The sequence below is a fragment of the Passer domesticus genome, chromosome 6 (assembly GCF_036417665.1).
Source record: "Passer domesticus isolate bPasDom1 chromosome 6, bPasDom1.hap1, whole genome shotgun sequence".
Classification (NCBI taxonomy): domain Eukaryota; kingdom Metazoa; phylum Chordata; class Aves; order Passeriformes; family Passeridae; genus Passer; species Passer domesticus.
Window position 1 is genome coordinate 4,294,924 of NC_087479.1, and position 26,674 is coordinate 4,321,597.

General features: G+C 45.1%; 1 protein-coding gene and 1 long non-coding RNA gene across 6 annotated transcripts in view; one reads left to right on the forward strand and one right to left on the reverse strand.

The window, feature by feature from the left end:
* Positions 1-11,441: 11,441 nt before the first annotated feature.
* On the reverse strand, positions 11,442-25,421 carry LOC135302468 (uncharacterized). Its single transcript, XR_010364070.1, has 2 exons — positions 20,451-25,421; positions 11,442-18,893 (listed from the first exon to the last, which is right to left on the reverse strand). It is a non-coding gene; the product is annotated as an uncharacterized LOC135302468 (long non-coding RNA).
* Positions 20,560-26,674, forward strand: part of PPP2R5E (protein phosphatase 2 regulatory subunit B'epsilon) — an 83,215-nt gene continuing 77,100 nt past the window's right edge. For 2 of the 5 annotated variants that reach the window (XM_064422914.1, XM_064422915.1), the window contains exons 1-2: positions 20,560-20,648; positions 22,389-22,486. In XM_064422914.1, the coding sequence (XP_064278984.1) occupies positions 22,389-22,486 (98 nt within the window). In that variant the 5' untranslated portion in view covers positions 20,560-20,648. Of the gene's footprint in view, positions 20,649-22,388; positions 22,487-25,477; positions 26,031-26,674 lie in introns of those variants that run through there. The other 3 variants (XM_064422911.1, XM_064422912.1, XM_064422913.1) reach the window with 2 other exon arrangements.

Sequence of the window (26,674 nt, forward strand, 5' to 3'; positions counted from 1 at the left end):
TCATCTCTGGAATTGAATCCTTTTCAACCACAAGTATTGAGTTTCCACATGATTTTTCACAAACTGTTAATACCCTTTAGCCACAACTGTGAATCCATTGTTGATTTGGGTTTGCCTGTTGGTGGTAAGTAAGATGATTCACTTGGTTTTGTTACTGCTGGTTATTTAAAAGTACAGCTTCAATTTGGAAATCACAGCTCTCTACACCTTTTTTTTGTCACTTGTGTTAAATTCATGTTGTCCCCAACATCCTTATCTGCTGCTTTCCAGATTACATTGTGCTATTTTGAGATGAGGTGGGCAGTGAGTGTCAGGGCTATCATGCACCTGGATCATGTGCCCTCTCAAGATTTATTATCCCAGGTCAGGTTTTGTTGCCTGTTGTGTGACTGAGTGGACCAAGAGCTTCAGACTCTGAATTCACTGCAAACCCTCGTGGGCCTGACTTGGTTCAGTGCCAGATTGGGGTGGGGGACTGAAGGATGACTCTGAGACCTATTTCATTGCAGGTACCCAGTGTATAACTTGCTTTTTAGATGTTTATCCACTCTTTCCCTGGTATCTTGACACATTCATGGGAGTAAAGTCATTGGGTCTGTCTCATGCCTGATCTCTTGAAGACAGGTTTGTGTGCACGTACAGAAATGCACAGAGAGGGAGCTTGTGGTTGCCCCACTTGCTTTCAAGTGTCTGCTGAGTGAAATTCCAGTGTGCTGTGCCAGCTGCCTCTGAATTAAAGCAGCAGAGGTGGGAGATCTGGGACTGAAGAGTTTGCACTATGCAACGTGTGCCTGTTGTCTTGTTTCTGGATTAGGTGGATATTGATTTGTTCTGTATCAGTCACAGCTGAAGGCATTATTTTCTCTGGGAAGCTGATTTCTCCCTTTTACGTGCATAACAGAAATAGCAGCAGAAGGGAAAAAAATGTGTGTCTGTGTCTTAAAATTCTGCAAAGGCACAGCAGCTGTCACGAGACTGAGGCTTGTGTTGCCTCTGAAAATACTCAGTTTTGTTGTTCCTCTTTTTCTTTTGTGTTGACTTAATTTCAGGTTAATACCCACAAAATAAACATAGATGGAAACCACATGTGAACAAGTAATTAGCACTGCTTGCTCCTGTAGGCTGCAGACACTATTTCATAGACAGAGCACAGGCAGAATCCATGTATGATGAAATAAATAATAATAGACTCAAAATGAGGTAACTTGTCCAACAGTATTTAATCTCTTGGGTTAATTTTGACATCTCCAGCTTGGCTTTGGCATTGATAAGAAACTGTGAATCATGGAATCACAGAATGGTTTGGGTTGGAAGGGACCTTTAAAGGCCATTTAGTCCAACCCCCCTGCAAGGGGAAGGGACATCTTCAATTCAACCAGGTTCCTCAGAGCCCCATCCAACCTGACCTTGAATGTTTTCAGGTTTGGGGCATCCACCACCTCTCTGGGCAACATGTGCCAGTGTTTTACCACCCTCATTGTAAAAAAAAAACCTGAATCTGCCCTCTCAGTTCAAAACCTTTACCCCTTGTCCCATCCCAGCAGGGTCTGCTGAAACATTTGTCCCCATCTTTTCCATAGGTCCCCTTCAGGTGTTGAAGGACTTCAGTAAGGTCTGTCCAGAGCCTTCTCTTCTCCAGGCTGCCTCTCTGTTCACAGAGCAGGTGCTCCAGCCCTCTGAGCAGCTCTGTGGCCTCTCATGATCCATCTCTCCTGTGCTGGGGTCCCAGAGCTGGATGCAGCACTGCAAGGAGCTCTCACAGGGCTCTCCCATGCTGCTGGGGGTGCAGCCCAGGGTGGGGTTGGCTTTCTGGGCTGCAGGCATGCCCTGCCAGCTCCTGGCCAGCCTCTCCAGAGCAGCAGAGTCCTTGGCAGGGCTGATCCCTTCATCCCCAGGGATGCGAGGGCTGCCCTGAGCCAGGTGCAGCACCAGCACTTGGTCGTGTTCGGCCTCATGAGATTCCTGTGGTCCCACTGCTTGAGCTTGTGCAGGTCCCTCTGGATGGCATCTCATCCTTCAGGAGTGTCAGCAGCCCCTCTGGGCTTGGTGCCATCTGCTGAGGCTGCCCTGGATCCCACTGCGTGTGCCATTAATTCACCAGTGCTGGTCCCAGTAGAGACCCCTGGCCTCTGGCTGGACATTGAGCTGGTGACCATCACCATTAACCAACTCCTCATCCAGCCAACAGCCCATCATCAAATCCATCTCTCTCCACTTCAGAAGGAGGCAGGAGGGGACTGTGTCAAAGGCCCTGCAGGAGTCCAGCCCTGACCTTTATAAACCTTACGTCATTAAAGCTATGTGCAAGTAGCTTTTGGAAATCATCACTGTGTGAATTGTTTAACCCCAGGGGAAGGTTTCATTCCGGAAGCAGTATCAGATTTGTTCCAGTAAATGAAAAGCAGAAATCCAGATAGACTACTTAAATGCAAAAAACAGTGTCCATTTTTATTCAGAGTTTATAGTAAACCTGCTGTATGATATATCTGAGCAGCAAATTATCCTGCTGTAAACATATGAAAATTAACTTACTTGCATTTGGCATGTCCTGAAATGTACTCTTTGTTTCTCTCTCTTGTCTCTGTAATTAAAGTGCAGTACTTGCATGCTCATCGCTGTTTTCCAAGTAAAATATGTTCAGGATGACATCCTACAGTCTGTGGAGAACTTCCATCAATTACTCGAGTGTAGGATTTTACCCACACTTTGGAGTTGAGGTGGAAATTGTTTGACAAATCTAAAGTTGTAAATTCATTTCTGGGTGGAATATATTTAGCCAGTTGCCAGCCAGAAGCTATTCTGTGGTCAGATTGTTTATGGCACATGTCCTGTGTATTCAAACTGCATATCTACACTCAAATATCCCTCAGCAGAGAAGCTGATGCAGTAAAACATTGTAAAGACACAGACTGCAAGCTTCACACTGTTCCAAATGACAGCTTTCTCCTGGCTCCTGCTGGGGCTCTCTAGGTCAGAGTGTTGTGTGAAGCAGTGCATTTTGTCATGGGAAGTGCTGACTCAGCCCCTGCACACCCCTGGAGCTGCATCTTGTGTTTTACAGGATCCTGGACTGGCTGGGGTTGGAAGGCACCTCTGGAGATCACCTGATCCAAGCCCCTGCTCTGGCAGGTTCACCTAGAGCAGGTTGCACAGGATTGTGTTCAGGCAGGGTTTGAGTATCTCCAAGAGACTCCACAGCCTCTGTGGGCAGCTGTTCCAGTGCTCTGCCACCCTCACAATAAACAAGTTTTTCCTCATATTCAGATGGAACTTCCTGTGCATCAGTTTCTGCCCATTGCCCCTTGTCCTGTCACTGAAAAGAGCCTGGTCCCATCCTCCTGGCACTCACCCTTAAGTATTTGTGTTTTGGGGAGAGGCTCCCTTCTCTCAGGAGGGGTTGGGTATGGATGCAGTTAATTCACTGTCAGTCCATCAGCAAAGCTTTTGTACTCCTGAAAGAATTTACACACTTGCCCACCTCCTAAAGATCTGCATTTTCTGTGGTTAATTTGGATTTTTTTCTCTTCACCACTTCAAAATCATCTGTTGTTTGGCTTCTTGGTCTCTTTTTGGACAGGGTAGTGGCAAGTTGTGTTGGCCCCTGCTTTTCTGAAGAGATGAGTCCTGTTCCTTTGCTCTGGGAGCTCTCCTGCCCTGTGCATGGTCTGCTGGACTCTGCACTTCCAACCACTAAATGGAGAGTGGGAAGCAGAGGGAGGGAAGAAAAAGGGGAGGGTGGCCCCAGCTGACCCTCTGACAGGGCATCTCTCCAGGGAAGCCCCTGGATAAGGAGCTGGACCCTCTGCCTTTTGAAATACCTGTAAGAGCTTACTCTTGAGCTTGATGGAAGGAGGATAGGACCTCAAATAAATTATGCAAGAGATAAACACCCTGTAAGCATAAAAGCCAGTTCCTGTATGTCTGTGAGATGGGGTTTGTCTGAGATTGTCTGTGTGATTTGGCAGTGAAGCGTGTGAGAAGCAGGAGGTGTTCACTCTCCAGGGCTGGGTGTTCTTTATTCCAGGAGCACTGAGCACAGCCACTGGATGAGCCACTCTTGCTCTCCCTGCTCTGCAGGAACCAATGGATTTGGGGATTCCAAGTACCATGAAAAAGCAGGAGGGCAGGAGTTGGTGTGGAGGTGACAGCTAAAGGCAGCAATTCACTCTGTGAAGTTGCTGCAGCTGGGGTGGTTATACAGCTCCCTGCTTCCTCAGCAGAGTTATTTGCTGATAACCTGTCGACCAATTCTGGATCTTTGATAACTTCTTGGTTTCTGCTTTCTTTTTCTGCACCAGTTCTGACCTGGCTCAGGGGAGAGGCATCACCTGCAGTTGCTGCCACTGCAGGTGTGGCCTCAGCTTCCTGACAGGCTGTTCTGTCCTGCTGGGATTTCTACAGCCAGCCTTCCTCCTCGTGCCTTTGCATACTTCGAAATCTGTATTTTGAAAGTTAACTACTTTTCTGGGAATAGAATGTCAGAAAATACTATTCTGTATACTCTTCTGCAATCTTGGCACCAATATTTTTAAGGGAATAGATTACATTTTGAATAGCAATTTCAGTCTTACTCTCTCATGCTCTGATTTAAGATTTGATGGAGCTCCAATCTCATAAAGGTGGTACTTGAGCAGCCTGTGGCTGCAGGAACTCAGAACTGGCAGTGAGAAATGCTGGGAGGATTTCAGGAGAGCTCTCAGTGGTGATTTAAAATAATCATTTGGAGAAGTGTCCTAAAAGTGGGAAAAAAAGAAGGTCCAATAACTCAAAATACACAGTAGGACACTAAAGGACTCTTGCATCTCAGGTAATTTATTGGATATTACTGATTTGGAGAGTATATTAGATAAAAACTGAAGCAGTTTTAGAGACTGAGTCCAGTTTTCTGGATGTTTTTAATACAGGAATTCTTGATTTTTAAAGGAAATTTATACCTGCAAGTACAATGTATACCAGCCCTCACTACTTCAGGTCCAGATTAAATAAATTTAATTAATTTTAATAAATAGTAGGCCAAACAGCTGGAAGTGGCTCCCTTAACTTTTACAGGGACTTCTGGAGAGCAATGCCCATCGACCAAGCACAGTGCTTCTGATTTTTGTCTTTGATTTCAGAAATGCAGATACATGACAAATGAAGGCAGAAAGGTAGACTGACATGTCTTGAAGAAACTGAGGCTAACACAGTTTTCTGTTGGGAACTCTGACTGGTACAAGGAGATCTCAAAGGTTCCTTTAAAGGTTTTCCACTCAGGCATTTAGAGAATGCAGAGTGCAGTGTTTTCAAACAGAAATTTGGGCTTCATTTGAAGAAGGAAGGCTCAGCACTCCTGAGCACTCACTTCACTCTAGCAATGATCTGGGTGAATTATCTCAGTTTAGGACTGATGGATGAGGGATCAGGATAAACAAATTGTTCCTTGGATCAATTAGGATGGTGGTTGTGCTTTACACCCCAAAAACCAAAGACTGGCTGAGGCCAGCACTGGACAGCCCAGTGTTTATTAGAAAGGAATGAGCATTTTAGAAAACAATCTTGTTTTGCTAAATGCAGACACATAATGCTGTATGGGTCAGGAGGATACCTTGAGATAGCAACCCATCAACATGGCAGTAATAAAGACCTTGTGTGGCTTTCTAGATGTGTGTGGCATTAGAGCCACAGGTAGATTAAATCATTTTTGGAATTAATTATTATAGTTGGGTTGAATTTATGGAGTCCTAACTGTAGCAAACAGGAGAAAGTATGAAGGCAATTCAGGAATGCAGTAAAAGGAGCACACAGGCATCCCAGCACATGCCAAGGAATGAATAGTGGCGCTTTGTTAAAACATTTTGGCTAAAATAAGCCCAAATCCTTATTTATTCTTAATAGTGTTATTATTTTAACATTTCTGTTGTGGTTTATTGCCAGGATGCCTAGACAGTGAGTGAGCTGTAACTCAGCTGTGCTGGGTGAGCTCTGGGCCATGTGCAGGGGGTGAGAGCTGCTCTTCCCTCTCTTGTCCCCACCTGCCAGCCAGGACACTCCTGTCTCCCAGGCTTCACCTTGCTTTTGTTTCAGATGTTCTAAGTCAGCAGGTTTATTCTATTTCATAGAAAAATTTGCTCCCATTTATTTTCCAAACTGTTAGAATGCCCCAGGACTGCATTTAAACGAGACATAGCTGAAGTATTTGTGGTTTCTCACAGGGGTGTGTATTAGACCCATTTGCTGATTTATTATTAGCCTCATTTAACAGATTTACTAGCATGGCAAAATTAGCATGTGGACAATTACCTATTTATGCATTAATACAGTAGTTTTAACTGCCTGGTCAATACTCTTTAAAGACACAGACACACAAAAAAATTCCCAAAATTTGATTACAATTTCTCTAGGTGGGGGTGCTTTTAGAGTTTTGTTGGTGCAACAATTCCAAAAAGCTCCACAGTATCTTGTAAATGAAGAGCCAGTATTTTCCAGATGGCTCTATAAATAAATTTGGTAGATGCAGAAATTAGTGAAGGTATTTCAAGAGCTCCAGGCGTGTTTTTGCACATAGTGCTATGGTGAGCTAATAGAGGAAATGAACTTCCTTTTGTTTGCAAAATACAAAACCCCTCCAGTCCTTAAGGTGTTTTCCACCCTGCCAGGCGAGTTCAGCCACGGAGCAGCTTCTCCCTGTGGATCCTGGGCTTCCACCTGGACCATGCTCAGGAGCTCAGGGGAGAAAGGCCACAGGGAGCTCCACACAGCTCATGTGGGTGCACACCAGAGCTGGGTCAGAATCCAAGGTCCAGGAGAATAAATCCTGCACGTGTGGCTGGCTAGAGGAAGAAGAGATGAGAGCAGTTGCTGCTGTGTTCATGTCTTCCCATTCTTTTCCCTATTTTTTTTTTTTTAGTGATTCTTTAACTTCCTGTGCAATCTGGTGTCATCTCACTAGAAAAAGAGAGTGTTACTGAACTGATACTTGAGACAGCAGAACCCAGGTAGCCAAGAAGGCCAATGGCACCTGGTCTTTGTCAGGGCAGTGATTGTCCCCCTGTGCTGGGCACTGGTGAGGGCACACCTCAAACCCTGTGTCCAGTCCTGGCCCCTCACTGCAAGAAAGACACTGAGAGGCTGGAGTGAGCCTGGAGAAGGGCGTGGAGCTGGGGAAGGGGCAGGAGCACAAGTCAGATGAGGAGCAGGGGGTGTTTAACCTGGAGAACGTGTCACTCTCTGCCAGTCCCTGCCAGGAGGGTGGAGCCAGGTGGGGACCGGACTCTGCTCCCAGGGAACAAGGAGCAGGATAAGAGGAAATGGCCTCAAACTGGACCTGGGGAGACTTAGATTGAATGTAATAAAAAATTCTTCACAGAAAAGGGTTGTCAAGCATTGGAACAGGCTGTCCAGGGCAGTGGGGGAGTCGCCATCCCTGGAGGGATTAAGAAGGTGTAGATGTGGCACTTGGGGACGTGGTTTAGTGGTGGCCTTGGCAGTGCTGGGCTGATGGTTGGACTCAGTGATCTTAGAATCCAGCCTCAATGATTCTGTGATCTCTGAGAACCTCCTGTTCCCTGCCTTGCTCTTCCTGATCTCAAACCATTTCTGTTCTTTAGGCAAAGGTGAACCTGACAGTTACCAGGAAAATTCCACCTCCCTGGCTCAGCACACACTGGGACAGCACCAAAGAAACAGGAAACATGCTGTTTTAAAATAAATATCTTAAATCCCAAACTGCAAGAATGTTACTGAGTGCTCCAAGAGCACTCTCTTGCTCCCTGACATTTTGGGCTGTGGGGCTTCTTGCAGGATATTGGAAGGAGAGTGGGAAGTGCAGGGCATTGTGCCCACCTGCCCTGTTCCCTGCTGGAATGTGCAGAGGGATCAGGTGTGAGCAGACCTGCTCAGATGGTGGTCTGAGAGGCACTTTGCTCCACTTTTAGGAGCTTGGAATCACTTATGAATGCCAACAGCTATCAGAAGGGTTTTAACATGGTTGACATTAAAGCAACTGTGTTAAGTGGAATACTCTAAATATATACTTGGAATAATAAACTATTGCTAATCTCCTGGAAGAAAATGGTCCTCTGTCACTCAAAGATTATTTTTCCCAGATTTTAGACAGGATCTAAGCTGCCCCCCCACCCCCCAGCCCATCTCCAGTATAACTAAAATAAACTGGCTCATTTTTAAAGTTATGTTACATAGTTATTCTCAAGCAATGAAATTAAAACCTCTAAACTTTAGAACCCAAATGGAATCTAGGTTTCTAAAATCACAGATTTTTTTAAATATAAAAAGTATGCATTTTGTTCCATCAGGAGGGTTTAATTACAATATATTTCATGAGCAGAATGGTCTTGAAAACCATTGATACATATTGTATCAGCTTTTAGAAAATGGTACAAAACAGCATCTCTCTTTAGCTTCCTTAGAAAAGTCTTCTCTGAGTGCCACTAATTTTTTTCTGAGGTGTTCCCACCTGCTCGTGGTGTTCATTGTGACCAGCAGGGCCCAAGGTTTTCCTGCAGGGATGAACAGCTCTGTACATGCTGCCTGTGGTGTTTTGTGGATTGTCCTGCCAGAGAGCTTGTCCTTTGAGTGTCTCAAACAGGGACTGGATGTTGTATTTTTCATTTTAGAGAGGGAAAGTGAGAGAAAAACCTTCCCAGCTGCACATAAGAAATCTGTGCCAGAGCTGATCAGAATCATGAACTCCTGCCTCTCTTCCATCCCTCTGCTCCACAAGGCTGCTGCTGCTTTGGCCTCTCGTGGAGTTTATAAAGTCATCAAGGGGTAATTTATTTTGTCAATTTAAAGATTTGAAGCTTGGGGTCTGGAACCCCAGAGGACAGAGAGACAAGGGGCACACAGCTGATGTGCTGAGGGAATAAACCACTCAAGGAAGGGGAAGGAGATGAGAACAGCAGCAATGCAAGTCAAGGTCATCAAACCAGAAACCCCCAACCTTTCCCCAGCCCCTTCCCATTTCTGTCAAGCTTTGGCAGACTAGCTGGCAGGGAGAGGAATGAACACAAGATTTTAAAGAATTCTTAAAGAATAAAGCAATGGCTTGGTGGTTTCCTGAGAGCCTCTGGGGAGAGCGAGGAGGGGCAGCAGGGGAGAGAGCAGGAAAAGCTTCATTTGGAAGTCAGACAAAGAGGTGATAAAACTCCTCCTAGATGTGTATCAGGCAGGAGTAGGACAGGTGTAACCCGTGTGGCCTGTCCTGTGCTCCACCAGTGCCAAACTGCAAAGTTTGCATCCCTTCTGAAGGTTTGCATCCCTTCCGAAGGCACGGCAAGGGGCCCCTGAGGAGGCCCTTATTACATACAGTCATTTCTGTTTTCCTGAAGCAGAAGGGCTGAGAGAGATTGTGGGGCTCCAAAATGTGCTGGAGATGCAGCGAGGCTCCTGTTGGTGTGAGGCTGCAGGGCACTGACAGATAATGATGAGCCTTCAAAACACCCAGTGGGCAAATGTTTGGAGAGAGGAGGAAGAGCCAGGAGAGCTGGGACTGGGATGTGCAGGAGGAGCTCAGCACAGCCCAGCCAGTGTTTGGGAACCAGCTGAGCTCTCACCCCCGGTGTTTTATGATGATGCCCTGCAACGTGATCTCTGTTTACATTTTAATAGATCCATTTAGCAAACGCAGTGCTGGGATTGCTGCCAGCTCTGTTTTCCTTGCTGATGAGTGTGAGGGGAAGGGAAACACAGGCAGGGAACCTCTTGTGCCAGTGCAGCAGGAGCTGGGCCTGGGGATGGGGGCAGTGGGGCTGAGGTTTGTGCTTAGCCCAGCTCCTCTCCCCTGAGCTAGAGCTTGCACCAAACTCTGCCCTCTGAAAAGTCCAGGCTCTGATCCTCTGCAGCCTCAAGATAAAGATGAATAGAGGCTTTTTACCATGGGTGGCACTAAAGAAACTTTTTTGGTGTTTTCTTTTGCATGTTTTATCCTTAAAGAGCTGGATGGGGGAACAAGAACAGCGAGGCTGAGGGTGATGTGGAGGAGATGCTGTGAGATGAGAGACCACGGGGCACACAGGGGCTGTTGCCTTCTGTCCTCTGCTGCAGGGACTTGACTTCCCTGCTGTGTTCCTGTGTGGGTTTTAGAAATTTTGGGAGCTCTTAACACCACACACACTTGGGAAACAGCATGAAGGGTGTGCAGGAGCCCGTCTGTGCTTGCTGCCATTCTGCATCATGTAGGAAGAGACGATAAACCAAGTCTGTTTCATTTCACTTTAGTCTGAAAAACCCGTGGATCTCTCCTGCGGCTCTGTTTGCCTACCAACACTTTAGCAGTGTTGCATTTACTGCCCTGAGGGCACTGACAATCCCTTTAAAATCATCGTTCTGGGAAGCCAGGACAGGTCTGAAATGGCTGTGAGTGTTCACAGCCTCCACCCTGGGAAGGCTGAAGATGTGTTTTGTTCTGTGCTGGTCTGGCTGGGATGGAGTTAACTGTGCCCACAGCAGCCCTCACAGGGCTCTGCTGTGTATTGGAGGCTGGGAAGCTGTTGATAAATAACAAACACACTGCTGTGCTGCCCAGCACTCCCCAGCATCGAGCTGCCTCTCCAGCATCCTCCCCTCACCAGGGGCCTGCGGGTGGACAAGGATTTGGGAGAGGACACAGCCAGGACAGCTGACCCCAAGTGACCAAAGGGACGTTTCAATCATTTGAAGCCTGGTCATCAACAGAAGCTGAGAGTGGAAAAAGAGAGAGAGCATTCCATCCTTACAGCTGCCCCATGCTGAAGCACTTCCCGGGAAGGGGCTGGACCCTGCCTGCTGGTGGGAAGTAGGGAATAAATACTTTGTTTTCCTTTGCTTCCATGCACGGCCTTTGCTTCTACTTTATTTAACTACCTTTATCGAGATCCATGAGTTTTTTTCCATCTTATTTCCCCTTGTCCCCATCCTGCTGAAGGAGAGGACTCACAGGGTGGCTTGGTGGGCACCTGGCTTCAGCCCACTGCAAGGAATTGTCTTTCTCTAGGTGCTTAAACTCAAATACAGTATTTAACACAGCCTGTGTGCCACATCTATTTACATGTGAGAAACACCCAGACTTAAGCATGTTTAAAATTTCTTTTGCAACGGAGGCTTCTGTGAAGACATCACAATTAATAGTAAAATTAATTAACAGCCGAGAATATGAGTATCTAATCCTGCCACACATCTGTGAGAACTGCTGAATTCAGGTTTGGTGGGAGGGCTGCCAGAGTGGGATGTCTAAACTCATCAGTATTTTCCTTGCAGAGGTCATAATGTACAGGGGGAAAAATCAACCCCCAAAAGTACAAGCCTGGCTCCAGGACCTCTTCTCCCCTGACCCTGCAGTCCTTTCCCTCTCCTGGGTTGGGAAACCACAGGAGAGAAGACAGAAGGTTTTAAGAGGCTGCTTATCCTGCTTCAAACAGCCTGTGAGCACTGCAGATTCTGATCTTCAGTTTGCACATAGGAATAAATTCAGTAATGACAATATTTATTACAGTAATCAACATATGACAGGATGAATGTCTGGTAGCCAAAATTGGACATAACTCCAATAACAAAGAAGGTACATTATAATGGCAGAGGTCAAAATTAACCATTCAGCAACTTGCCTACACCACACAAGGCCACAAGTACAGGAAATACTAAAAATTAAGAATGGGTTTCCTTCACAAGAGATGGCAACTCCTCATTTACTAAAGCATCACAAATATTTTCATACTCATATATACTTTCATATATTGGAGTGTATTTTCATATACTTATACAATTTTTTATTTTTCTTCCTCAAAATAATTTCCCTGACAAAATGCAGAATAGATATTTCCATTCTTTAGCCAGAAGTATTAATTTTCATTGAATTCTTCTCCCTGCTTTCCCTCACAGTTAAGAAATTGTCACTCTTGTTAATTCAGTTTAGTAGTTTTCTGAAAGGATCATGTCCTCCTCACTCTCATAAATTCTTGGCTTTTTTCTATTTGTTTAGCTCAGGTATATGATTTATCAATTTTCAGGAAAAAACTGCAGTAACTTGGTGTATCCTGGAACGTGGGAATAACCAGAAGCCACTAAAGGACAATACAGGGGACAGTTCTGTCATTCTTAGAATGATACCTAAATACCCTGAGGGTTTTTAACTGTGAAAGAACTGTTAAAGAATAACAAAGTTACAGGAGAAAATGATCCTGAGGAAGAAAGAAAAGCAATAAGCAATTCAAAGGAATAGGAGAGCTAGGAGATGGGAGAAACTTGCCTGATAAATTGTGTATTGTGAGGCACTGAGTGGTTTTATAGTCTCATACATGTGTGCTCAACTATGATATTTTTGCCCCTATTTCCTCACAGGTTAAAAGCTGCAAAGGAATAGTTCTGGTTAAGCTGAAAAGAATGGAGACATTGGTGGTATTTCTAGAGGAGAGGCATTCTGCACTTACTGGGAAGGTTTGAGACTTCTGCTTGCAACATGATTGGCCCTGGTTCATCTCTCTTGTTTATATTTTGAATTTTCAAGTCACATACTGAATTTTGCCAAGTGACAGAAGGGAAAATGTCTGTGTGGAGCAGAGTCATGCCCCCACAAGGAACTGGCATCCTTGGCACATCAGTGTTTTCAGGCACTGGTGACCCTCTGAGTGAGAAATGGAAAGAGGAATGATGAGCCACGCTTCCAGACAGGCACACACAGTTAAACACATTTGAATGTGCCTTATTTGTGCTTGTAGGGATTTATTTGTATTTCTCTCCTGAACAGCTTGAGCCTACTTTAATAGCCCCACAGGGTCACTGCCCTCTTCAAGGGCCTGATGAGCTGGAGCTTGCTGCCCTCCTCTGGGGCAGTGCGGGGGCCCTGGCTGGGTAGCAGAGATTTTGGGCAGTGTAAGGCACCCACAGCAGCTACAGGGAGAAACCCTGAGCTGGATGTGGGATATCCACAGGGTGTGGGTAGGGAACAGGAAGGTGAGAGGCTCAGTGTTCACCAAAGGCTTCTGGCTGAGTGTGTTCTGGGCTGTGACTCTGGTCAGGAATTTTGTAGGAAGCTTCTCTCCCACTTAAAATTTTCAAGCCTCTGCACATGGCCCTTTGCTGCTGATTATAGCAAACATCAATAGAAATGGAATCAACAGAATGGTTTGGGTTGGAAAGGACCTGAAATCACCTCGTTTTAACCCCCTGCCATGGGCAGAGACACCTTCCACCAGACCAGCTTTCTCCAAGCCCCATCCAACCTGGCCTTGAACATGTCCAGGGATGGGGCAGCCACAGCTTCACTGGACAATCTATGCCAGGGCCTCACCACCCTCACAGTAAAAAATTTTTCTACTAATATCCAATCCAAACCTACTCTCTTTCACTATGAAGCCATTCCCTCTTGTCCTGTCACTCCAGGCTCTGGTAAAAAGTCCCTCTCCTTTCTTACAGGCTCCCTTCAGGTACTTACACTTGATTCCAGCTCTCTTGTTGAGGAATAAGTGATTTTGATGTCTCATTTGATCACAGGTATCATTCATGACAATTTTATCAAGCCCACTTGTGCCAGAAACATAAATTTTTGTAGAGGTGGAAAAGTACTAAGAATAATTTCTTCACTGAAGGGGTTGACAGACATTGGAACAGGCTGCCCAGAAAAGTGGTGGAGTCACCATCCCTGGAAGTGTTCAAAAAACGTGTAGATGTGGCACTTGGGGACGTGGTTTAGTGGTGGGCTTGGCAGTGGTGGATTAGTGGTTGGAATCAATGATCTTAGAGGGTTTTTCCAACCAAATGACTCCATGACTTTGTCTCGTTTTGCATAGTTTATACTGTTGTCCCTCTTCCCAGATGCAAAACCCCGTGGTTTTTTGCTGCAGCAGGCAAAATGGTTCACAGATGCTTTTGTTGAGTTTGAAAAAGTCAGTGGAAAAGCCCAAGAGGCACTGCTGTGGTGAAAAGCTGTAAGAAAAAGGACTAGATACAGCTTTGTGGTTCATACTTTATTCTCGAACACCTTTGAGTGGGTCAGCACAACCAGTTGTAAATCTTTCTTCTTGATTAAAGAAAGAGCAGAAACAAGAGCAAAATTAACAGCAGAAATATTGCAATTTGCAAAATATAGTCAATTATTGGCAGAGTTCCATGGCTGCAGGTTATCCACCTGATTTCAGTGCCCATATCCTTCTGTGGCTGGGATACATAATAAAATAAAGCAAATGTATGTAAAGGGAAATGTTGATAGGTTGTTTTTTTCTGTAATATTGATTTTTCTGAGCACAGCCTTTAGTAAAAATAAAATAATCTCAAGAAAGTCTTTGTCTGCCTACCCCAGTCAATGACACTTAGTCCCATTAGTGGGAAAAAAAGTCATAACCAGCTAGGGAAGTACAGAAACAGCTGTGGGAAGACAGGATCAACAATTTCATCTCTTACTCCAGCTAGTCAGAGGTTATGACCAACAGTGTGCTGGGCTTAACAACAGTTTGTTAAAAAAAAAACTCCAATGAAATTGGAAGTGTGAATAACTTTGATTTAGGAAATAATGAAGACTGTTTTGGACTGTGAGTAATCTACTGAATCCCTAATGGAAAGATGCACTCCAGAGCCACTGGGAGCTTTCTGCCTTGGTGTGATGGAGGAAAATATCCTATGGTAAACATTAATTGTGAATTGGGTTTGCCTGACCAGAGAGGTTCTGGATGATGAAGGATTGTTAATGCTAGCCTAGCTTGCACACAGACATTTTTATAATCAGTATATTTGGAGGAGAAACATCAGAAATGTTGTAATTCTTTAGAATTACTTCCTGGATTTGATGATCTTGGAGGTATTTTCCAGCCCTAATGATTCTATGATTCTAAACAAATGGCATCATTTTTAGGGCCTCTGAATGCAACAGAACAGATGTGTAGCCAATTGAAGATCATCCATGCAAAGAAATCAGTGCACAAGTTGTAGAAGAATGCAGGTGTTCTTTCAAAAGCCTTCTTTGATGCTAAATACTCCAACATGAGATGGAAAGTGGGCACAAATGGCTGAGACTGAGCCTGTTGCTCAGTGAAGTTTTAAGCAAGAAAAGATGAAACCCCCTCCCAAACTGCCCTTTCCTCAAGACAACATTCTCAACAGACCCAGTAGAAGCTATCTGCCTGGACGTGCAGCCCAAGTAACTCCTTTGTTGCCTCCTTCTGGGAGAAAAAATGAGTGAGAATGGGTCCCTGAACACGCCACACTCATGCAAGGTCAAGTTTCAAGCTGAGAAAAGTTGCCCAGAGAAGTTGTGGATGCCCCATCCCTGGTCAGGCCAGGCTGGATGATCCTTGGAGCAACCTGATCTACTGAAAAGTGCCCCTGTCCACAGCAGTGGGTGGAATAAGATGATCTTTGAGGTCTCTTCCAGCCCAAACCATTCCATGATTCTGTGATTCCTGCCAATTCACCCAGACACTGAAGTGCCCCTGATTCCACACCTGGGGTTAAGCACAGACATGTCAGGGTGCTGCTGCTGCTGCAAGGACATTTGTCTGTGTCCCCTCAGTGTTACCTGAGGCACAGAAAATACACATCACCTCCTGCAGATCCTGTCAGCATCCTGGCCAGGAACTGGCTCTGAGCATCAAGGAAACCCAGTCATTCCAAAAAAAAAAAAGCATTTATCTCCACAAGAAGCTTAATCACAGAGAGAAAAAATAAACATACACAAATTCTAACAAATGCACAAAGGACTTTCAGGCTTTGGGTTTAAACACTTGCACATGGAAGCTGTTACCAGTCCACCTGGCTCAGCACTGCTGCCCATCCAACCCAAAAAAGCAAGAGGGGCTGAGCTATGGAGAACCACCATGTAGGACTGATTTGGGCTAAACTGCTTTGTGGCTGGATCCACGTTCCCACCTTCTGGAAGTATACTGGGTTTGGATTCCAGAAATAAGTCTGCTGCATGGGAAATGTGATCCATCCTATTGCTCACAGTTTGCCGAAGCAGCAGCCATCTGCTGGGGTTTAGAGAAGGCTGAGGAACACAGGATGTTTGCTTTCATTCAGATGTGCTGTGGATGTGCCTCGTATGAGCAGACTTGTCACAATCCTAATAAAACAACTGGGACATCACACTTGAGAGGAAAGCTTGCCTTATGGGGTAAAATTAAGCTTGAACAAGATAGAAAGCACTGCAAATACACATGCACACATGAATATACATAATCATTTAAGTAAAGGTCAGCAGAAAACAGGCCAGACACAAATTCCAAGCAAATGCAGCACTAACTTTGAGACTGAATTAAATGATTTCTGAGGTGTTTTATCGAAACCACTCCCAAGAGAAAAAAATCTACAAAGGGTAAGATAAGGAATGGTCCAGTTGCAAAATAAACCTACATGGCAAAATTACAAGATGAGATTAATTCAGATAAACTCTCCCACGGGGGATTTGGGATTACTGACAGAACTGAAACGTGGGTGTGGATTCACAGCACCAATCCAAGACTTCGGAAGAGGAGACAGAGGCATTCCCTTATCACTGGCAGTGATCACCAAGGCCACGGAGGAGACTCAGAGGGAGCTGGGCTCAGGTGTCTGCAGCTGCAGGAAAATGTCATCCACAAGGAGAGTAACTCCACGCTGCTGTGGATGTTAGCCACAAAGGGGAAGCATTCCCACGGGAGCAGAGGATGCAAGCAGCATTCTGGAAATGCAGGGGGAGAAGGAACCTGAGGAGTAACCAAAGATGCAGATGGAGGTGCTGGCAAACAGCATGAGCAGCAGCTAAGGCTGTTCTTGCCAACAAGGGAAAAAGTTAAGTATAGTAAATCAAATAAAATGAAACATGCAGCAACAATGGATGCCCCACTTTTCTCTGCAAATGTCTTTTACCCTGTTTTCCCCAGGAGGTAATGAAGATTTTTGTAGATCTCTGTCAAAAGCAGACAACCTTGTTTATATTTCTGTCTAATGGCTTGAATAAGTGGAGAACATTTCAGGTGGCAAATATTTTTGCAACAAAAATAAAATAAAACATTCTGCATGTGTGGCATTGAGGTTGAAATATCCTGTAGATGATCACCAGCAGGACTAACACTGCTGGTATTTTCTGTGAAGAAACCATTTGAATGGGATGATAGGCACTGTATGAAAGCTTTGGTGAGTATATTTGTCAGAATTCTGTCAATCAGTCAAAAGCAAAGCAGTGAGGGAACAGGGGACAAGTTAAATTGCTTACACAGATGTATCAAACCAGTTTGCTGAGTTGCAATGCTACCAGGAATTCTGAAAAAAATCTCCAAAGTGTATTCACTGTTGTGTATCAGAATGGCAGTGTGCAACTTCTGTAACATCCCAAAGCAAATTCCCTGGATCACGCTGGGAGAAGGCCTGAGGTGGATTTCAGTGGGGGTAGAATTACATTTGATGTGATCAGAAACTTTGAATGTCATGGAATGAAATTCTGGATGAAAATCAGTGTACTTTGGAGGAAAGTTTAGTAACTCAGAAAGGAGGCTTTATGAAGATGATGAAAAAAAATCTATTTTCACATCTCCCAGGATGTGACTTACATAATAAAGATCTTAAATGAAGATGCAGTGAGTTTTCAAGAAGGAACCCAAGATCATAATATGAATTTGACCTAGCTATAAATCAGATAAAAGACAAAAAATTACATTTTAAAATTGTACTCAAGCAGGCATTGAAGAGCATTTCCCTGGAGTATCTCACACTCATGCATCAAGATGGTGATAAAATTTCAGGAACAAAAGACTCTACAAAGATTATGGAACTAAAAAAAATGTCTCAACAACCTGTCATTAAAAGCCAGTAATTGCAAGAAACTATAATTATTCTAAAACAAACTTGCTGAGAAGTGCTTGTCTGAAGGGCTCTTATTAGCCATTTTACTAAAAGCTTTCAATATTAGGATTTCAGTGCCTAGTGTATTTTTGATGGCCTTTAACACATGAAATAGAGGTGCACACCTATAGAACTGCAGTTAGAAATGAATCTGCTCCAAGGCAAGAGCTCACCTAGAAAGGGATATAGTAGAACTAAACATGACTCAGAAGCATATAACTCTCTCAAATATTTCTTTATTTGTTTGTATTTGAGCTGAAATGGCTCAAGTGGGAGCTACAATTTATCTGGATGTACTAAATATAGCTTAAGACAAATTTTCCAGATTGTCCAGATAATTTTCCAATTGTCCTCTGGTGCCACTTGGTGCCCCAGCAAATTGTGGTTTTAACTTCTTCTTGCTTCTTGGAAAAGGAAATCTCAACTCTGTTTTTGATCAGCTCTCACTTAAGTCATGACTATTGTTCTTGCTATAAATTCTTCCAGGTCCCACCTGACACTGGATAATGTTGAAAATTCCCTAAGTGTGGGGACTGCACAGCGTGTCAAAGAAGCCACTCAATAATGATAATATGTCAAACATTACCACATCACAGATTTTATATTGGTTCCAATCCTTCTGTATTTACTGAGCTATCTTAACCTAAATCTGGTGTCTAGACTTCTCTGTAGAGCAGACTTTTAAAACTGATAGTTGTGCACTTTTATTTAGTGTTTAGATAGGCTTCTCCACTCATTAATATGTTGTATGTGTCATGTATATTGCAATTAAGACAGCCCATTAAATATGAGGACAATTTAATCACCTCAGTGCCCTTGAGCATCTGCTTTTTAAAATTTTGCTTTACTGAACCTGTTCAAACCTTTTACCTCCCTAACATGATGTGGAAGCTTGCAATATTCCACCTTGCCAGGTAACATAAGAACAAAAAATACAAAGCAGTTTTGATAAATAACTCACTCATTCACCCGTCTCTCTTCCACTGAAGATCTTGACAAACCTCTGTCAAATTCAGCACGAAGCTTTCTTAATTCTGAGATCAAGATCACCACTGTGTGAATCCTCTCCTTCTGTGGGAATCGTACCAAGCCATCTCATTTCTTGGCTTTCTCTAAATTACAGAGTTAGAGATAAGGAAGGGTGCATGATGGATTTGTACAGTGATATATTTTCTGTTTATTTGCTATTCATTTCCTAACTTTGGCATCCTCAACTCTTTTGGTCATCAAGTATGGAGGAAGCTTTAATGCCATTCCTCCTAAAAATCAGTCCTACCAGAGTGCTCCTTTAAAGTGAGATGTCCTCATCTCTTCAAGTTTTTAAACTTCCAGTTCTAGTACAGAAAAACATCAGTTTTGTTCTTGTTCCAGTTATCTATTTTTCTGTGGTCTGCTTAGTCATGAGATTATTTAGGCATTTCTTTGCTATTTTCCATCTCCATCTAATGAATTTCTGCCTTTTTCTAGGATTGATAGCTTTTGGATCCCAATTCCAGTTCCTCTCTCACACAAAGTCCTTCCTTACTGGTCATTTATAGGGTATCTGAAATTCCTGTACAGGGTCATGACAGAACTACAACCTCCTAAATAATGTAATTTTCTCAGTGGCAAAATTATCCTCTTTGTTTACCTGACAGTGAATCTTGGAAGACTCTAGAAAATGCTCCTATTACCTTTGTTTTTCTATCCTTCCCATTTTGGCAGTATTCCTACATATCTACTCATCCCTACTGCAAAATTTGGAACCCATAAAGTTCCAAGCATTAAGTTTAAAGTATTTTAAACTTAAGTGCCTAGCCTTAGAATGCTGAACTGAGCCACTGACTATAGAACACTTCCATTTGCTGTAATTTAAAAATTTAAAAAGTATCTAATAGGTTAAAGATGTACAATGAGATAGAGATAAAGCAGGTGTCAAAAATACAACATGAATACTTGCTTGTTCTCTTTTACAACAAAGAGAACAAGATATCTCTGTCTCAGCCTACTCCATCCTTGGGGTCTCTGCACTTGTGGAAAAATCCAAGTTTTATCAACTGCTGTTATGATCACAAGAGATGCACCAAGCTTGGGAGGGAGCTGGTGATGCTTCAGTGGAGATTGGGAAGTGCTACAGGTCACACACTTCCTGGGTACCTGCACCACACACACACAGAGATATTTTACTCTTTATTTGTTCTTTCCAAGGTGGTGTTGTAAGTAGGAAGCTGGGCCACAACTGAAGGTGCTCACTTGAACAGGATGGTTTTATGGCAGAGCATATATTGGTTTTTAATACATTAAATGCAGAGATAACTGAGGAGAGAGAACCAAGGAATGGTTTGAGTTGAGAGAGACCTGAAAGATCATCTTGTTCCAACCCAATGCCATAGGCAGGGACAATTTCCACCACGCCAGGCTGCTCCAAGCCCCATCCAACCTGGCTTTGAACACTGCTGGGATGGGGCAGCCACAGCTGCTCTGGGCAACCTGTGCCAGCACCCTCAGAGTAAGGAATTTTTTTGTAATACATAATCTAAACTTATTCTCTTTCAGTTTGAAGCCATTCCCCCTTGTCCTGTCACTTCATGCTCTCCAAAAAATCCCTCTCCATCTTTCTTGTAGATCCTTTCAGGTCTTTGAAGGAGACTTGATCACAAAGCAAAGCGCAGAAGCTGAGCTCGTTTCACCTGAGACTCTGACATCCCCCAGGGGACCACATAACAGACGTGGCTGTTTCCAGGCAGTTTCAGGTGCCCTGTGGGTGCTGCCCTGGGAGCAGGGGCAGCACCAGAACCTTCTGAGGCCGTTGCAGGTGACAGTTGGGGCGGGCAGGGACAGTTGGGGAGGGGAGTTGGCCCAGCAGTGGAGCGCAAGGCCTGAGGAAGGTAAGAGGTAAACGGGCAGCGAAGGAAAGAGAACAAAAAAATTCACAAAACTTGGCTTAAAGGAGTGCCTGGGGCCTGGAGGCAAGTTAAGATGCTGGGGGAAGGGAACAAAGCAGGACCAAACCCATGAATTGGGGAATAAGTGAGAGCAGTGTTGTGCTGGAGGAGGCAGCTAGCCAGCTGCCAAGGCGAGCAAGCTCCTACTTATCTTGCCATGTTGACTACAGAAACAGACCTCAAATGACGCAGTGTCTATAAACAGAGAGGAAGAATTAGTTCCCATTCTGTTGGTTGTGTCTATGACCCTAAAATGCTTACCCCACACGCACCAGGAATTCAGTTCCTGAGGGCACTGACAGTGCCATGGCACAGCTGATATGAGGAGGAGCAGGAGGAAGCTGTAACTAAGCACTTGCTTATTGCTAGAGAAACTTGGTATGGCAATTGCAAACGCTGCCTAAAAGCCACACCACTCCTCCCCAAAACCAAAAACATGAATCAGAACAGACTTGAGCAGAATGCTTTCTTGTTACACGTGAATTGGATTCTAAAGTAAGCAAAAAAGTCTCAGATTGTGCCCTTTCAATCACAGCGATGGAGCAGGACAATTACTATGATGCTGTATTCCACAGTGTTCATTTTTGTTAAAAGATGTATCAGAAAAGCCTTGTTCAGATGCTGATTTGCCTCTTCAAACAGCTTTGCTGCTTCCCCCATAACACTTTCTCTGGCTGGTCTTATTCCTGATGGTCTGAATAATTAGTTCTCTGGGGAGATCAAGTCTTTCCTTGCTTCCTAGTATTGGAACAGGGAATATCTGGACTAATCCCATGGTTCCCTGATAATGCTCCCTTTGACATATAGGAGATCCTTTATGGAGCATTATGTGACCCTTCCTGTAGACAAACAGATGTCACATGTGCCAGGTGAAACAAGCTCCAGCTAGATCCATTTGTGTTTATCACTCAATACAGCAGGACTTGCACAGTGGTGTCTCTGCAGCAATCCTGTTTGATAAGCTGCTCTGCAAAGAGCAGAATGCCAATGTGGATGAGAGCTCCTGTATTCTTGCCTGGGTGGCCATAACAGATGGTCTATAGTGGAACTACAGACACACAAAAAAACGTGAAGTGGCACAAATCTGAGTCACTGGTACAAAAATCTCTGTTCTGGAGGGCTCTTGACTGCTGTTCCAACTGTCTGGGTGCTAAAAAGCAGAGCTGAACTGGTGAGGAGCTGGCCCTGAAAATTCCTTTCCAGCTATTTTTAAAAAGCCCTTTTGTAGGAGAGTGAGGCAGTGTAAGTTTTAAAAAGAATAGGTTTGTCTTGTACCTTTGATAGCAATGGAAAAACACTGATCAAAAGGATTTATTATTGCTTGTAGATCTCCAGGAGGGGCTGCAGGTACTGAACGTGCACACATTTTCATATATATGCCCACACACTTGTATGGGAGATGTTGGTCATGTGAACTTTTATCTGAGGAAAGTTAATTTTTATTTCTGCAAATTGGTATTACATGTATTTATACAAACACATACAGATACACACCTATATAAAATACCTGCAGTACTCCGTTCTTCTCCATCTCTGTTTGGGATTCACATAACCATTTTCAAAGTAGCAATTTTAAAAAAATACATGCTAAACAGAGAATAGAAGGACAAGTAACAGTATCCCTCTGAAACATCAGCAGTTTTACATTCATACCTTATGTTGTGCTCTGAAATCTCACCACAGATGAGGACTTCACAGATTAAAGCAGAAAAAAGAAAGCGACCAGGAAATAAATGGGAAGCCCACTGCATAAAATCTGATGGCCACATGATAAAGAAAAGGTAAGATTTCTGTTTATTTCCTGATAAAGCCTGTATTTTTTTCTCGAATTGTTACTGTCCAAACATCACCTGATATAAAACACATCAGAAAAATGCTTTACACAGCCAAAATGGACCAACCAGACTACATGATGACCATCTAAGAAATTGTTTAGCTGAATGCGTTATTTACCAGCTTGTTCAGCTGCACTGAAGAACTAATTCTGTAGTTATTATACAAAGTCAGAATGAAGGGTAAAAAACATCTGTGCACACTGGACAGTGGACTTGGACAGCACTGTTGATTTTTATCCCTTCTATGGCAGTTATTTTAATAGATACCCACATCACAGGCTTCAGTTTTAGGTACTTGGTGTTTTACAAAGATGGATTAATCTCACACTAGGAAAACTGAAGTACAATCATGTAAAATGACTTGCTCAACTGCACCTGAAGTGCCAGTGTAGCCATCAGGCTGTGCTAGAACCTCCCTTCTGCAGAGCATGCTGCCAGTAGCTTTATGAGCTGCTCACTGCACTGTTCACATCAAAAGCAGCACACAGGACAGTGAGCACAACTGAGGAATTCTGAGCTATCAGAATTAAGCACATGGAATAGCAAAACACATATAAATACAGGTTCTGTCCCTCACTAATGGGACATTACACTGTTTTTGCCATATTTTACCTTGTATTGGTATAACTCCGACCCACATTCTTTGTTATCCACCCTTGTTTGCATTTAGATTATTTTAGCTGGTTTAGTTTAAGAAAATTTAAAATTTTAAATGTCTACAAATATGTACAATTCACTCTTCTAAACTTAGAGTTACACAACCCTTCTGTAACCGTGGCACAGTTCAATCTTAGTTTTGCTTTTTTAAATACAATCCTTCCCAGAAGTGCAATCGATTTACAGAGGATGACAAATTCTACAGTTCTCTGACTTAATATCACTTGGAATTTCATTTTGAAAGATGTCTTGACTGCTTGATTATAAAATAAAAATGAAGGCATAGCATTAGGCTGTTGCAGGAAATAATTTCTCAAGCAGCATTACTGTCTACTTGAGGGAGAAATACCTGGCTTGGGAGGTCAGCAGAAATGGATGTGGGGGTAAAACAGGTCAGCAAGATTGTGAATAGATCAGATTGACTCAAAAGCATTTGTACTGGCATGTGTGAACAGGAATGGGGTCTGTGACAGGCAGGACAGCAGATGCTGGCCTTGTTGAGGCCTTAATTTTAGTAGTGTCCAGTCTTGGGTGCTACAGTTGGAAAAGAAAAAAAGACATGAATGATTTTGAGACAACGCAAGGAGAAGACATAAGCATCTTAAGAGGTTTAAAACTGTGCCACACCAAAAAGGATTGAAAGGAAGCAAAATTGCTTTGTCTATAGGTAAAAAAAAAATATAGGGGAGGCATTTATCTTAAGATATAAAGAGGCATTTTGAGGTAAAACCACTCACATCCATTACAGTTATACTTCAGTGGCCATGAGCTTTTAACTAGTGTTGCAGGTTCCTCAGTGGGAGCTGGACCAGGGAACTGGCTGAAAATTAGCAGTTTTGAAAGCAGTTTGACAACAGCTTAAATGACTTTAAATCAAGTCTGACACAGTCTCACTTCCTCCGTTATGCCAAAAGCTGAGTCAGGAAGCTGAGTAGGACAACAACTAGATATCCTTTGCAGGGTTAGGAATGTTGAGAGGGTTCAGTACCTGCACAAACAGCAGGGATGTGGCTGACCCACCAAAGCAACCAGCTCTCAAACTGCCTTTGAGCTAATTTCTTTAAAAAAAAAAGACTGTACACCACAGGGATTTCATCATATCAACATAGGAGGGCTGATACTCATAGATGTCAACTTTTAAAACAGAACATTTTTATTAACACCATTAGAGAATCACACAGTCAAGCTGGAAGGGACATCTGAGATCCATGACTGAACACCACCTTGTCAACCAGACCATGGCACATCCAGTCTTTCCTTAAACACCTCCAGGGACACCAACTCCGCCGATCTCCCTGGGCAGCCCATTCCAATGTCTAATTACCCTTCCTGCACAGATAATTCTTTCTAATGTCCAACCTGAACCTCCCCTGGCTCAGCAGGGACGTTCCCTGACATCCCCTACTGCGTCCCTTCATTTCTGTCACTTGTCTGAGGGAGAAGAGACCAAACCCCTGGCTACACCTCCTTTCAGGGAGTTGCAGAGCACTAAAATCACCCCTGAGCCTCCTCCTCTCCAGACTAAACACCCCCAGCTCCCTCAGCTGCTCCTCACAGGACCTGTGTGCCGCAGACCCTCGCCCAGCTTCCTCACCCTGTAGCCATTACATGCATTTTGGGAAAAAAAAACCCAGCAAAACCAAACACACCAAAACCATCAAACACCAAGCCATCGGGTAGACAAATTTAAACAAAATTTACGATATTTAACTATGCTATCTACAAGCAGTCCTTGCGCTGGTCCCTGGTTCCAAGTATATATAAATATACTTGGGGGCAAAAAAAAAAAAAAAAAAAAAAAAAAAAAAAAAAGAAAAAAAGAAAAAAAAGAAAAAAGCAGACAGCGCTCACACACTGAGCTAAGAAACCCAAGGGCAGCAGAGATGAGTGAGGGGTGCAGCGGCTGCTTCCCAAGGCAGGGAGCTGCCGGGTCCGTCCCTCCGGCCCCTCGCCCGCAGTCCGCCGCGGGAAGAAGCGGCTCTGTGCCCCCCGAGAGGCTCCGACGGGGCTTTACCTCAGCCTGAGCGCGGTTTCCCCTCAGCAGCGCCGGGTTTTACTGCTCAGCCGACGGGCCCCGCCGCTCGCCCGGGCGAGGGATGCGAGGGATGCGAGCGACGCGCGGGCGAGGGAGCCGAGAGAGCCGAGAGAGCGGCGAGGGACGGCGGGGCCGCGCTGCCGGCGGAGGGGGCGGCCCTTTCCCGGCGGTCCCGGCGGCCAAGGCGGCTCCGGGCGCCACTGAGGCGGCGCGTCCCGGCGGCGGCTCCGGTGGGCGGTCGGGGGCGGTCCGCGGGCGGGGGGCGGTGGCAGCAGCGCGCTCGGTTGTGAGCGAAGAGCGAGTGCGTGCGAGCGAGTGCCATGGCCGGAGCCCGCTGAGAGCCACAATAGGAGCGAGACCCCGACGCCCACCGGGACCCCCCGCTCGCTCTCCCCCGCGCCAGCCGCCGGCGGAACAGCAGCGCTCCCCGCCCTGCCCGGCACTGCCCCCCCACCCCGCGCCCGCCGCTCCCCCTCGGCTCGGCTCGGCTGCCTCCCGCCTCGCAGGGCCCTTCTCCGGGAATGTGAAGAGGCAGCAGCACCGCAGGCAGCGGGGAGTGCACGGGACTGAGCGGAGCCGCCCGCGCCTGAACCCGCCGCCGACGCCGCCCTGCGCCGGGGAGGCCGCGCTGCCGCCGCCGCCGAGGCCGAGGCCTACAGGGCTCCTGCGCCGCCGCGGCAGCGACCGAGCCCGGCGAGAACCGCACTCGGGCCGCCGCCGCCGCCAGGCATCGGCCGCGCTCCGCCAAGGCCGCCGCCGCCTCCCTCCGTCTCCTGCTTCTCTACCGGGAGCGCCAAGGTAACTCCATCGGCGGCCCGGCGGTGCGGGAGGCGGCGCGGGGGGCTGCGGGAGGACATGTTCCAGCTGCGGAGATCCCGTCTGGAAATGACAGCCGAGAGCGGATAATTGCGCCTCTGCTCCCTTCCCCGCCGATAGCCGTCGGTATTTTCACTTCCCCCCCCCAGCTCCCCCACCCCCGGGACCGGCGGATCTGATGAGCGTGGCTTCGTATTTACCAAAATACTCGGGGAATGGAGCGGAGGAAGCGGTGGCCGGGTTTGCAGCTTTCCCCCTCGCACACAATAAATAATCTCGGGCTTTATTCCCCCCCTCCCCCCCAGTGTTGGTGGAAACAGAGTATTTCCCTGTGATAGTGTATGCAGGGCAGCGAATGTTCATTTGGAGGGGCGAAAAAAAAGATCAGTGTTTACTGTAAGGTTGTTAGGCTGGATGTAGTCTTGTTGAATTAGAATTAGATTTTAATAATTTATAAAGCAGGTTAGGGAAACTGTTACTAAATTTACAGCAGAGAAGTGTCAGTAAAGCTCCTTGCTGACACAATGATCCTGCAGTTTAAGTGATCTACTTTAGTCGCTGTCCATTATTACTATTTTTTTTATTTTTTGTAATTTAATTTGGAGAGAGCGTGCAAACGTTTCTGC